The sequence below is a fragment of the Abramis brama genome (genome assembly GCF_963993115.1).
Source record: "Abramis brama genome assembly, chromosome: 16".
NCBI classification, from domain to species: Eukaryota; Metazoa; Chordata; class Actinopteri; order Cypriniformes; family Leuciscidae; genus Abramis; species Abramis brama.
Genome location: NC_139978.1, coordinates 27,350,682 through 27,363,809, shown reverse-complemented (window position 1 = coordinate 27,363,809; position 13,128 = coordinate 27,350,682). Strand labels below are relative to the sequence as shown.

Genomic DNA, 13,128 nt, shown 5'->3' with positions numbered 1-13,128 from the left:
TAATTGCAATTAATTTTGTTTATATATCATATGTGTTATATATACGTGTATGTATATATATATGTATATAAACTCAGCAAAAGAAAAAAGGGAAACATCCCTTTTTTAGGATACTGCATTTTAAAGCTAATTTTGTAAAATACAAATAAGCTTTACATATCTTTATTGGAAAAGGTTTAAACATGTTTTTCATGAACCCTAAACAATTATGACACATGCACCTATGGAAAAGTCCTTAATACTTTAAATACATTAAAGAGACCTTTCTACGGACTCTGAAAAACACCAGGTAAAAGATGCCCTGATCTCCTGCGTGAACATGCCATAGTCCTGCTTGCAGGAGACATGAGGACTGAAGAAGTGACCAGACCAATAAGCCACAATGTCTGTTGTACAAGGGTTATGCAAAAACATGCATTTGTGCTGTATTATGTAAGCATAATCAGTAGTAGATGGCATCAGATTCTATATTTACATGTACTGTAGATTAGCAGTGTCCAAATGAAGACTAGAATTATTGTTACTAGCAGACATTTGAAAAACTGGCCAATAATAGTACTGGATGAAAAGTTACTGAAGCTACTAAGTGTATACCACTACCTTTTTTGTGAAGCTGTTCTGTCTTTAATAGGTTCAGTGACTGCAGTGTGCAACATGTTCATACCTGCCTTTCATGTCTTGTTACTGTGCAGCTTTAAAGAGATTATTTGAAATATTTCAGGTCGACAAGCATGGTTAAAAAAAACTGTTCAAGTTTCTTTTCACTGAAGGACAGGCACATAACAATATGAAATTAAGTAGTCATGCTTTATTTAATGATATACACTGACTCGTGTGTGTATATATATATGTGTGTATATATATATATATATATATATATATATATATATATATATATGTGTGTGTATATATGTATGTGTGTATATGTATGTATATATATGTATATATATATATGAGACTTTTAATTTGAATAGTTGTTAAAAAAACACTGTGCTCCTTAATCGTGTTTAGAACAAATGACTGAATTATCAATTTACAGTTCACAATTTTACCCTGTAAGCATCATTTACAGTCATAAGTTCAGAAAAAGAAAAAAAAAAATCAGAAAAGCACAGATGCCCTTCATAACCTCTGCTGACAGTTGGATTCATATGGTCTTTGAATACAATGCTGGTATGATAATCAAATATGATAATCTGGTATGATATCAAATGCTTAAAAAAATATTTTGGTATACAGACCGGTTATATATTCCATAAAAAATATGTTGCTGTCACTTACATTTGACATCCCCCTGTGTTTGAAACATCAAGATACAGAGACCAGCTGGTTTGATCTGTATCTGTCACAAGCAAACACATGGACTCAGAAAATGAGTTCAGGCACTAGAATTTCAGAAAAGTGAAAATATATAGAAATGCAGTCAAGGATAAAACTCTTTTTTCCCTTTATTCAATTTTTTCCAGAACTTTTCGAACCTCTTCAGGGTTGTACCCCCAAGGTCCGATGCCACCCTGTTAGGAAGAATGAAAATGCATGTGAAAATCCTTCCATACTGTGGACTTCCTGATGAATATATTTAGACATTGGCACTCAAAAATGCAACAAAAGCAAAAGAACAGACCCAAGCAACTATAAAACCCTTTGCCCCATGATGTTAAGCTCATTACAAACCTTTCACCTCTATGAACTCGTGAAATCTCTTACTGCAAGAGGAAGAGTGTGTGTGTGTAAAGCCTCAGTCCAAGGTTAAAATATTCTCTCACAATTGCTCTCACGAGAGCTGTTATGAAGCTTTGGAGGTATTTCCTGTACTGTGTGCAGTTTGAAGTTTCTCTGCATTGCAAAACGCTCACCTGATACATAACTTTCCCACTCTGAATGACATAGAGCCGCTCAGGCAGGGCTCCGTATTTGCTGGCAGTGATGTTGGTCATCTCGTCCACGACCACAGGGCAGAGAGGGTCTTCTTTGACCAGGGTCTGGGCCGCAGCCAGTCTTTCCTCCAAGTTTTTGTGCACGCTGATATCGACGTTGTTTACAAAGGCCCAACCATCTATGAAAAAAAAAAAAACAGAAGCATTTTGATTATTGCATAACATTTATCTCTCGATTCTCTACATGTGAATGACTCAGCAGTGAATCCGGGCAGAGGTTGCATCAACCCAATTTGTTAGTGTTACATAAGACTACAGCAAATTTATTGAAATATTATTGTCATTACCAGTTGCATGCGCCTCAGCAAGGTAAACAACGAGGAAATCTGCCACATCACTGAAGTCCTTGACAAGCTGTTTAAACTCATCAAGTTTGTAGAGAAACGGGGGTCATGTGCAACTTCCAAAACTCAGAACCAGTGGACGGTTACCTGTGAAGAAGACAAATGAACTGACTGCATCAGTACTAAGGCTTTATTCCAATAATAGTAATAATGAATATAAATGAATAATATTGGAACAGAACCTTAGGAGTTCCAATAAATAAACACATAATTAAATAATTAATAATTAATTATAGAATTTATTGACTGTACCTTTAAGAAAACGATGAATGCTCGTTTTCTGTCCGTCCAGAGTAAATAAAGCTGTGTCTGGAGCAGCGAACCCCTCAAACGCTTCCAGGCCCAGCGAGCACCAGTTTATCGAGAGCACGGTTTTAATGAACGCCAGAGAAAAGAAAGATGGACCCCAGTCTTCGTATTTGAATTTGGGATTTTGAGTCATCGTAGACTTCTCTCCCATTTTTAGCTGGATTTTCTTCATCAGTCCCGGGGAAATGATTGACAGGAGTTTCAAAAGGGATAGTTGCACGATCGCAAACAATATCATGGCCACAGCTGAAACATAAACACAAACTTTTCTCAACGCGTAACCCACTGTGGTCTCCATTGTGAGAGCGATTTATTAGTCCACGCGTCGTGGTGTCAACATGAACGACAACGACTTATCAAACTTTTGCTTTACTTGTTGGAGGCGCACCACCACCCTCCTAAACAGAAGAGAAGGACCTGCAGCCTGCAGACCGGGGCGGGGCTGTGCACGTGTCGCCCCGCCCCACACCTACTCTGATTGGCTCAATCGTCCTTCATAGGCATCCATCCATGATAGAAAATGTGTTCGTTGTTGGTGTAGGAAGGATGTCATTTAAAAAAAATGGAAAAGCTGTGCAATTTCACAAAGCCTTCATTATAATGCACAGAAGGAGAAAAAAGAAAAAACATTAGTCTGTAACTCGCAATGTCCCTGAAATTATTGTTTTGGTAAATTAATAAGGTCATTAGGCGAACGCACTAACGACCCCACAACATTTCAAAAAATGAATTGGTTGATTATCCACAGCAGGAGGGTCAGGTCCTCAGGTAGGTAGAGTAATGAATTATGAATTAGGCTAAATTATTTATTTATCATTTTGATTATTTCATATCACGCTAGTATGAGAAAGGAAATGAAAAGAATGTAGGCAATCATTATCATTATCAGTAACAAGACTATCGCCCTCTGTAGGAATTCTTAACTTCACTTAGCTATACACATGTAAACGTAAACCTTCTATTGTTTTCGTATCATAGTTTATCTATTTTCGGTGAAAAAGGCCATAAACAGGCTACCACATTTTTAAATGTATAAAAACCATTGGAACCATCCTGAAACCATTTTTCCATTTATATATATGTGTATATATATGTTTATATATATTATACATATTCCATTTATATATATGTCTTTGTATAAAGTTTATTCTCAACTGTGTTATGAAATATATGACGGAAGGAATTGATAAACCATTTGACTTTATGCAATATGTGGGTAAAATGGCCATAAATTGGTAGCCCTAATGGAATGCATATGCACTGTATCTAATTTGCATATTAATGTGTTCTTCGGCCAAAATGTAATGAAAAAATAAGTGTAATAATGGGAGTAATAATTGACTACATTTTCATGAAAATATCTAATATTTTATAGGAATATGAATGTAGGCTACTGATTCTTTCCCTCCCAAAATGCCTGATAAACGTCCAGGGTGTCCTCTGCAGTGGACATGTATAAAATCAATGCCGTTTTGTAACAGAAATCATATTTTGATTAGACACTCCATAACATTTTCCTGAGATGTTGATTTATGACAAACAATTTGAAAATGAGTCAGATTTAAATGATCATTTCAAACTATTATCACATTTCCATAAGAGTGCTAAATGTGATCACTAATAATGTCAGTCATCTCTGAAAAGCCCTGAATGTGCTCTTTACAGGACATCCAGACTTATAACTGTGACATGTTATATGGTGTCAGAGAAATTCACTAAAATATAATGTCCATTACAGAGGACAAAAGTCTATTCCTGGGTTTATATATGGATATAGGCCTTTATAAAAAGCTCCAATGTTAGTTTCTAAAAATGTCCATAAGATGTCACTGTTGACATGTTTGATGACAACCTTTTTATTATTTTTGCCTTTTTGTCTTATCCTTTAAACAGAAAGCCATACATTAAAAGCTATGATTTTTTCCACCCCGTTACTGACACATCGTCCTCCAGGTAACTATGAAAATATTTATTATTGGTCTGTCTATTCTTGATCTTGTTGTTGTCTATAACATGATCCTGTGAGGTGATGAATCTTATCTATGCAATTATAACTTGTTATAAGTTATAAAGTAATAAATGTCTTGGTTGTGTAAAGCAAACTATTATGACCAGTTCAAGATCAATGTCACCATTCACATCGCAAGCATCCAGTTTGTTCCCGATTGGTCCCTCCCCTTTCAGCAGTGTATGTTCATTGGTATTTCGAGCTGTCAATCGGAGCATAGACGCATGTTTTGGTTTTCAGAATTGATGTTATAGAAAACTCATAAAATTGCAGCTGAAACGTGAGAGAGGATGCGGTCGGTAAGAACACATTTAACAGCCTGTTTGACGCAGAAGTTGAGAGTCACCATTCAATCAAAATATCCTCTCTTTTTTGCTTTGGAGGGTTTAAATAGGTATGTTTTAAAATCTACGACAACATTAAAAATTTTATTGTGTTTTATTCTATTATAAAGTTTTGTTTTGGCTATATGTTTATCATGTTGCTTCAGAGTCCTTTGAGAGCTATACTAGTTTGTTTCTTCAATTCAAGTTCAAGTTAATGGTGTGATCCTTCATCCCACAGGTAAAAGAAACGATAAAGGACTATATTGTACGTGGACTGACATGCACACTTGGAAGTCAGAGGTCCAGATGCAGAAGCCTGCATCGCTTTTTGGCATGGTCAGTCATCAGACAGATTTCACCGAGCTGACTTTCTCCATGTTCAGCAGTAAAACAGACATCTGCCCGAAACGCGTCTCTTCTGACGGCTGCAGTGGCTCGAATCCCGCCTCGATACAGATGCGCTGCGGATCTGAAGATCTCAAACTCCACGCGCATCACACATCCAAACTCCACTGCTTCGCCATGTCACCTGGAGATGGTATGTACCTGCGAGCGGATTTGATCGACTTTTACGGATATTTTTAATGCAGTCTTAATCTGATTTATGGATTAAAATCAAGTCAGCCATGGCTGAGAATAATTAAGAATGCAATTATAAAATAGCGATAAAATATTTAGCATCAAATTAAATGTAGCTTATAGCGGCTTCTGTAACTCCTAATTAAACACAGATGCCAAATGTCACAGATGCGTTATAGAGCCAAAAGCCGTTAGTTTTTGAAAACCTTTGACTGTTTTAAAATATATATATATTTTAAAATAAATGCATTTATAATAGCCTATGCCTAAATATTTAATAAAAACAATAAATTATAGCTTTCTAAATAGATTCAAAATTAACTGTAGGCTATAATTTGTTTGGATGTATTCATTTAATTTGTTGCATAACAACCAGGTAGCCTATACATTGAAAATCAGAAACTTTTTTTCTCTTTTACTTACCTTACCTGTCTCAAACTGACATCGATATATGGTCATATAGGCTATTAGAGTGCGTAATAATATGTGGGCGTAATTTATGCAACCGCAAACTGCATAGAAGATCGTCTTATCGCCGTATTTTGACACATTTTGAGGCAATTCCTCATTGCTAGAGGTTATGGTGTCTTGAAGTGTGTTAAATGTATCGCGGATAGCAATGAGACCCTTAATAAATATTTGGCTAAATAACAAGAATATCATTTTCAGATTGTCGAAGATATTAAACTCGCATGCGCAATCGTTTTTTTGTTTTTGTTTTTGTTTTGTTTGCTGACAATATAGGTAGCCTATTTGATCGCTTTAAATAGGCCTAGATTAATTTATTATTACGTAGATTATTTAAAGAGAGAGTTCATCCACAAAGTAAAATTATGTCATCCTTTTCATCCTCATATTGTTCCAAACTTTCCTACTTCTGTGGAACACAAAAGGAGATGTTAGGGATATACAGTTACAGTCACTGTTCACTGCATGTCATTGCATTTTTTTTTCCATACAATGAAAGTGAATGGTGACTGAGACTGTCATTTTGCCTTCTGTGTTCTACGGATGAAAGAAAGTTATACAGGTTTACACATACCACATGAGGATGAGTAAATGACAACAGAATTTACATTTTTGGGTGCATTACGTGAATACCATCAAGGTATTGCACTGGGAGATCACTGTATGCAAAACATATACGATTCAATAACCTGGTTCATTTGGTCATAAAAGCATCTTAATACTTGCTAGTTTTCTTTGTAGAAGTAACACGTTCTATTGACTATACTCTTCAGTGTATGCATGCATATATGTTTATGTGCTATTTGTGTTTTGATTTGTGTGACACTCTTATCGTAAGTAATGTTGAGCATGCCATGCATCCCTCAGAAACCGGGCTCTCTTGTATTGGACTAGGGTGGTCACCCTGTTTAGATGATGCTATATGGCGTGGGATTGCGTGGGCTGACACAGTTAACCGCTTACTCCAGCTTATGATTATACAAATTTGACTTATATTAGTAATCATACCTTGTCACAAAAGAGACTCAGAGGGTTTGATTAAGATGTTTGCCTGACAAATTCAAACCAAATGTTTCTCGAATGTGTCTCAGCATTTATGAGACTTGGTTCCACAACTCTCCCCCGTCCAGAGTGAATCATTTCAATGCCTATGAGATGCATTTGACAGAAGGGAACACTAATGTTTTAGATGTGTCTATTTGAGCATCATATTTACATTGCTGGAAAGGAATGAAATGAGACTTTTGTGAATTGTTTGGAAGCATGAAGTGTGTTGCGTGATCTTGTTGACATGTTTCAGAAAACATGTTTGAGATATCATCTTACTCGTTTTCACATAGGAAATAATTTTTTTAAATGTTTGACTTATTTTTTTAGCATTGATTATATGATTCTGCATTCATCTGTGATAGTCTGTTGTGAGCATATGCTGTAACTTGTAGACAAAATTTCATCCATTATAAAAAAGTAATTGATCAGGTGCTCATTTCATTTCAACTGCAGTGGCAGAACATGCTTGATTGTACAGAAAATTATGTTATGTGGCAGAAAATGTACAAATATTTAACCCTACCTATAGGTAAAGTCTTTTTTATATTTTTGAGAATGGTGTTTTTTTTTCTGAAGATGCCTTTCTTTTCCCCCAATTATTCTTGCACAGATTTTTTTTAGAAGGAAAGTAGTGCTGCAGTTAATTTTCAAGGCTCAATTAAGGATTTTCTTCTTCAGCAGGCCAGTAGTCGGATTCATACGTACTCTATATATAATTCTCTTTACAGATAGCAGATCATTTATCAGGATTCTAATTTACAGTAATAGCTAAAAATATGCAGTTTTTGCACCATATGTATTTGCTTTCTAGTAAAAGTCATGAGCCTTACCAATTCGTAATCAAGAACATAACAAAAGTTGACTGCATGTCACGTCACAGATTTTTTTGCTTGAACCCGTATATGGCATAAGGTAAAAAATTATACTGTTTTCATTTTTTTAAACCCATATAGGTTTATGCTTTCAAGGCAGTTTCAGTTAATTATTTAACTGTTTTGTAGCTAAGTAGTTTGAAGCTATTGCCATTTCAAGAAAACCTTGTGTAGATATGTTATCAAGCAAGGTAAAATTACCTGGGTGATGCCTTTATTACAGCAGCATTCATGTTGTACAATTAGTTATTAGTTATGTACAAAAGTCGTGGCCATGCAACCAGTGAGTTGGCAAGGCTTCACACGTGTACAAGATGAACATCCTAAGAACGCAGCACTAGTCCGATGGGACAGAATCTTTCTAACATGGCTAATTCACTTTTTGTCTCCTGGAAAAGTCAGTTACTGATTTGTGGAACATTGGTAAATATAGTCAGATAATTTTTCTGAGCTGGAGTACTGTTAGTCATAGCAGTGAATGATTTTAAATCGAACATTCTGAAGTTGTCCAATTAAGGTCATTTTTCAGCATATGAGGTTATCATTATAAGAGTTGCTGTGATTGTCTGTACTTGTGTTTTTTTAGCACAAGGTAATACTTAGTATTCACAGACAAACTCCCACGTTGAAGTGTTGATTCAGCTCATGAAAAAATGAGTAATTGACTCTAAAGGGAGTCATTGCTATAGTGTTTTGGATTTCTATGGCAATGGGTCTACTCCCACACACATATACAAACTCAGCACCGTTTGGTCACTCTAAAATGTGGCATAAGTTGAATTCCTATAGCTTGATGAAGCCTCCTGTGCTTGCTAGGCTGATATTCTGTATGTCTCAGGATGCGTGGTGTTGTCATGAATGATTCATTGTCAAATGACTATAAACCCCCAGACTGATCAGATTTAGAAGTTCTCATTCAGGTAATTTATAGGTGGATGCTTTATATACAACAGCTAGCTTTATTGGTTTCTGTAAACATGTGTTGTCCACAAGATTGCTTTGTTTTAGTTGCTGTGGCTGACTGCACTCAAGTTTTAAAAAATGTTGATGTCGGTGGTTGCATCACTGCTAAACTGCTGTGGACTTTTTGGACAGCGCAATTACCTGCTCTCCCCTGAGCATTTTCCGTTCTTTTCTCTTGTCTTTGGGCTTTCTCTCACACTTGCACACACTTGAGTTCTGTGCAGTTGGGCTCTCACTCCCACGTATCCTACTCGACTGCGGCCCACGACTTTTGGGGGAACTCCTATGACATCAGAATGAGGCATGGATAAACTGATTGTGTGGGGAAACTGTAATGTTTGCAGCTTGTTCCATTGATTCACAAAGTCCTCAAGATCAATGTGCATTGCTGTTTCACCCTGGTCGATGACATCACCGAGCAAGCGTTTAACAAGTGAACATTTCTCAGCGTCAGTCACCATGTGTTTAAGAGCCAGCTTGCTGTAATGGAAGTCATTGAATCATTTCTCACAAACAGGTCCCTAGAGGACCTTCTCATGTGTTCATTCAGCTTAATTTGGCTGGGAGTTAACAAACTTATTTTTGATAGAAAGATGCGGTCGGTGAGGCATAATCTGCGGAAAGTCTTAAAAACATTTTATAGTCTAATCGAGTAGCGTTTGATGAAAGATACTCTTGTGGTTTTAGAAGATTACAGCATTTGACACTCAATCATTATGGTTTGGGATCATTCCATTGGACTTTTTCAAATAATCTGTAAAACCTCAACGTGCTTAATCAATCCTGAGGTAAAACATTCAGACGTCGGCGACCTTTATTACTGGTTGGATTATGACTACAATTTAGGCTTTTTATGGCACCTGTGATGTCATAGCTCATGTTCAGTTTTGTTTTATTTATGCTTATGGGATGCGTAATACTAAGCCAAAGAAACGTCCTGAATCCTCCTTCATTTCATTTCACTTCACCCTCGCCCTGCCAATACAACACTCAACCCAATAATTCTGTTTAAAAAAATATATTATCTGGTTTGAATAAGTGTCGAAATATCGCTGGAATACCAGAGGAAATGTGCTCTGGACCTGGGCTTAAACGGAGGAAAAACAAAATTGGCTCCGATGTGTCATCATAAAGTGTATTTTTAGCTTGGACCATGTCTTGAGAATCAATCATAAAAATGCACCCACACACCACCTTTTTTCCCTCTTGCTTTTTGATATAGGGGTCGAATTCCTGCCTCATGTGAAATGGATCTGATTGTTTTGCCTACTCGCTCTGTCTCCCTGACTCCGTACTGAGATGAAGGGGCTACTCGCTCTCGGCCTGTGCCAGGGGGACATGCCACAGCTAACCGCACATCTACATGGGCCGAATTACTCATGCATTTTTAGACGGCAGCAACTGCGTCTCCAGACTTCTCAGCGCGTGTGACCGTGCACGCGGGTGGTTTTTTGATTTACATTTCGACAGTGGCACTTGCTGTTCTTGGCCCTGTGCATGTTTGCTTCATCAAAGAAAAATCCGCTCCGTGGCGACGCTGATCGCAGTGCTTAAAGCGGACGCACGGGCCCCGGCTTCCTGTAGCGGGACGCTGCAAGGCGGCTAGGTGGCCGTGACCCTTTGGATCCACTGTTGATTTAGTGTTAAAGGTGACGGATGGCAATCGACACCCCACTGGTTTTTGTACCAATACAGCTGTTTTTCTGCTCCGCCCAGTTCACTTGCCTGTTTAATAGAACATAAATATGGATACCGAAACCAGTGCCAAGTTCCCTGGTGGGTCTTTTATTAGAAGAAGTATTATTCTTTTATAACGAGAAATACCACGAAGATTAAAACAGATTCTCGGTATAAACAAAATCTCGAGAACGTAGTGAATGTAGACAGATTCATAAGACGTTTTGTGCCAGTCCTCAGACGTGAGTCTGGGCACGTCAGCCGTCCAATCGAGCACTGACTTCATTCGAATGGTCAAAAAAAAACGCACAAACATTTATTCCTTAATTAGCGGAGAGCAGAAATCATTCCAGTAGTAGGCACGGTTATATCCTCTCTGTTGTTCATCATGCCAGGAAGCTGCCATGGGGCAGTGCCCATTCAGTCTGTGATCTGATTGGCTGGAATGACTCTTGAGGACTATGAAATACATTATAAACTCTAATAGTTCAGTTTATATACTTTATTGCTGGTTGTTCATAAAGCGCAGGGTTCTGGAAGAATTAGTTATTCTCTCGTCCTCTAGTGATCCAACACCAACCGAGTGTGATATTACATTACGCTCAGGGATTTCTGAAGGCTAATAACCTGACATGGCCCTGAATGCAGATTGTTTAGAATGAAAACACTTCACTTTTTACGAACAGATCTGGATTATGTGATGGGAGCCATTCATCTTTAGAATCGTCGATGGTTGTAAATTTGATATATTTGTGCTGTTTGTGTGTAACGATGGTTGAGAAGGGAATGCTGGTAAGATGTTAAACCTTTGTGTATTTATTATTTCTCAAAACCTTTTTGTCTAGAGAAGTTCTCCTAGGTACAGCCACAGTAACTTGCAGAAATAACATTTCCCAGCTGAGCGTGTGTCAAGTAAACTTGACCTTTCGCAGTTCAAAGGCCAAAAAAAGGAACTGACAGACATTAATAAATATTCTGAGACAGACATTTCGCTGTAAGCACACAAAATACCACTAAAATATAATTTATGTCCTCATTTTTTTCAACAAAGCTAATATTTTTGTGAATACCAGACATAATAGACATCATGGAGTATAACTAATAATTTTGTCTGGGTACTTATCGTATTTTTGTCATGTCCAGTGATGGTCCAGTCAGATTCTTCTGACCTTAAGGGCTGAAAGTGTTTTCCAGGCAGTCTACAGTCATGAATCTGTAAGCTTTGAGCATTCCTACTTCCTGTTTCCGTCAAGCTGCTTTTGGATTACTCGGATGGGAGACATGCTCAGAGCGAGGTTAAAAGAGCACTGAACATTATTAAACTTTTCTCTGTCAGACAATTTTGTTGTCTCATCTCCACACAGTGCTCTGGGGTGTTTACTCAGATTTAAAGCATAAATTGAAATCAGCAGTTTGGCAGGTTAATACTTGGAGAAAAAGATGCCGGCAAACGATAAGAGGACACAATTTCCCACGACACAGACCATCTGATCTGTTTTTTTCCTGATCCTTCACTTCATTTTCATGTTATGGGAATTTTATGCGAAAAACAAGAACATTTGACCAATAATTGCTACGTGCCTTGTAGAAATTTAAGCCAGACTGCGAGCGTCACAGCAATGGCACACCCTGCGTAGTGCTCTCACACACACCGACAGCGACGTAATACTGTAAAGAAAATAAAGTGAATTTTAGGTTACAAAATTGAGTATTTATTTTATTAATGACCATAAATTTAGTTTTTATTCAGAACAGAGTTTTATTCAATAGCACCGCAACAGAATGTACTGTTCTGTTACGAACTCCTCTGACAGACAGGTTGAAGATCCACACGTAGCTTTATTAGGGGTAATCCACAATCCTAATGCAAATGACAGGCAAAAGATCAGAACCACAAGACAAATAATTCAAATATCAACAAAGTCCAAAACACAGGTAGACAGGTAAATCCAGGAAACCAGGCAGAAGATCAGAACAATAACAGGAACCCAAGAGAGCGAGCGCTCCGAAACGCATGAAGTGTAACACAAACAAGACTTTGCAACAAGTGAGTGAAAACACAAATGAGTTAAATCGCACACAGCTGGAATTAATCAGCGAGTCCAGGCGCTGGGTTATGGGAAATGTAGTTCATGATGGAAAAGCAAAGGAGGCGGTAGGAGAGCCCAGTAACAGTGCACGAAACATACATCTCATCAAGTGCAGCCCTGTTCCCAAACTAAAGTGTTTTTTGGGTCGACGAAGTTTAAAAATAAAAACACAACATAACTAAAGTGACTGGGTCCTGTCTGAATTTCTTTACGCCAGATGTTGGGAAGATTGTGCAGTGTAGTCTTATTCCTGAGCAAATAACTCATGTTCCTGTTCTAGTGAATCAAAAACATACAGCCCAATCAGTATAGTCCGATTTGCAAACAAATGAGACGGTTCTTGCTAATAAATCAAACACAGACAGCTTACAACTAACTGTAACCCAAATCAATGTAGTTGTTGACTTGTTATTCATATTATTATTTGTGGTGAATGATACAATTATTTGACTTGCATTAAAAAGTCTGGACTTGCCTCTAAAAATCTATTAAAAAGTCTGTGTAA

At 37.4% G+C, this 13,128-nt stretch overlaps 2 protein-coding genes across 3 annotated transcripts in view; one reads left to right on the top strand and one right to left on the bottom strand.

Moving 5' to 3' along the window:
- Nucleotides 1-796: 796 nt before the first annotated feature.
- Nucleotides 797-3,049, bottom strand: dio1 (iodothyronine deiodinase 1). The gene is made up of 4 exons (XM_084138581.1): nt 2,534-3,049; nt 2,225-2,368; nt 1,857-2,056; nt 797-1,514 (listed from the first exon to the last, which is right to left on the bottom strand). The coding sequence occupies exons 1-4, from the start codon at nt 2,886-2,888 to the stop codon at nt 1,449-1,451; spliced, it is 765 nt and encodes a 254-aa protein (XP_083994707.1). The 5' UTR covers nt 2,889-3,049; the 3' UTR covers nt 797-1,448.
- A 219-nt stretch (nt 3,050-3,268) lies between these two features.
- Nucleotides 3,269-13,128, top strand: part of glis1b (GLIS family zinc finger 1b) — an 81,143-nt gene continuing 71,283 nt past the window's right edge. The window contains exons 1-3 of one of the 2 annotated variants that reach the window (XM_084087222.1): nt 3,269-3,358; nt 4,484-4,543; nt 5,163-5,462. In XM_084087222.1, coding sequence (XP_083943348.1) covers nt 3,316-3,358; nt 4,484-4,543; nt 5,163-5,462 — 403 coding nt within the window. In that variant the 5' untranslated portion in view covers nt 3,269-3,315. Of the gene's footprint in view, nt 3,359-4,483; nt 4,544-4,848; nt 4,993-5,162; nt 5,463-13,128 lie in introns of those variants that run through there. The other variant, XM_084087223.1, reaches the window with a different exon arrangement.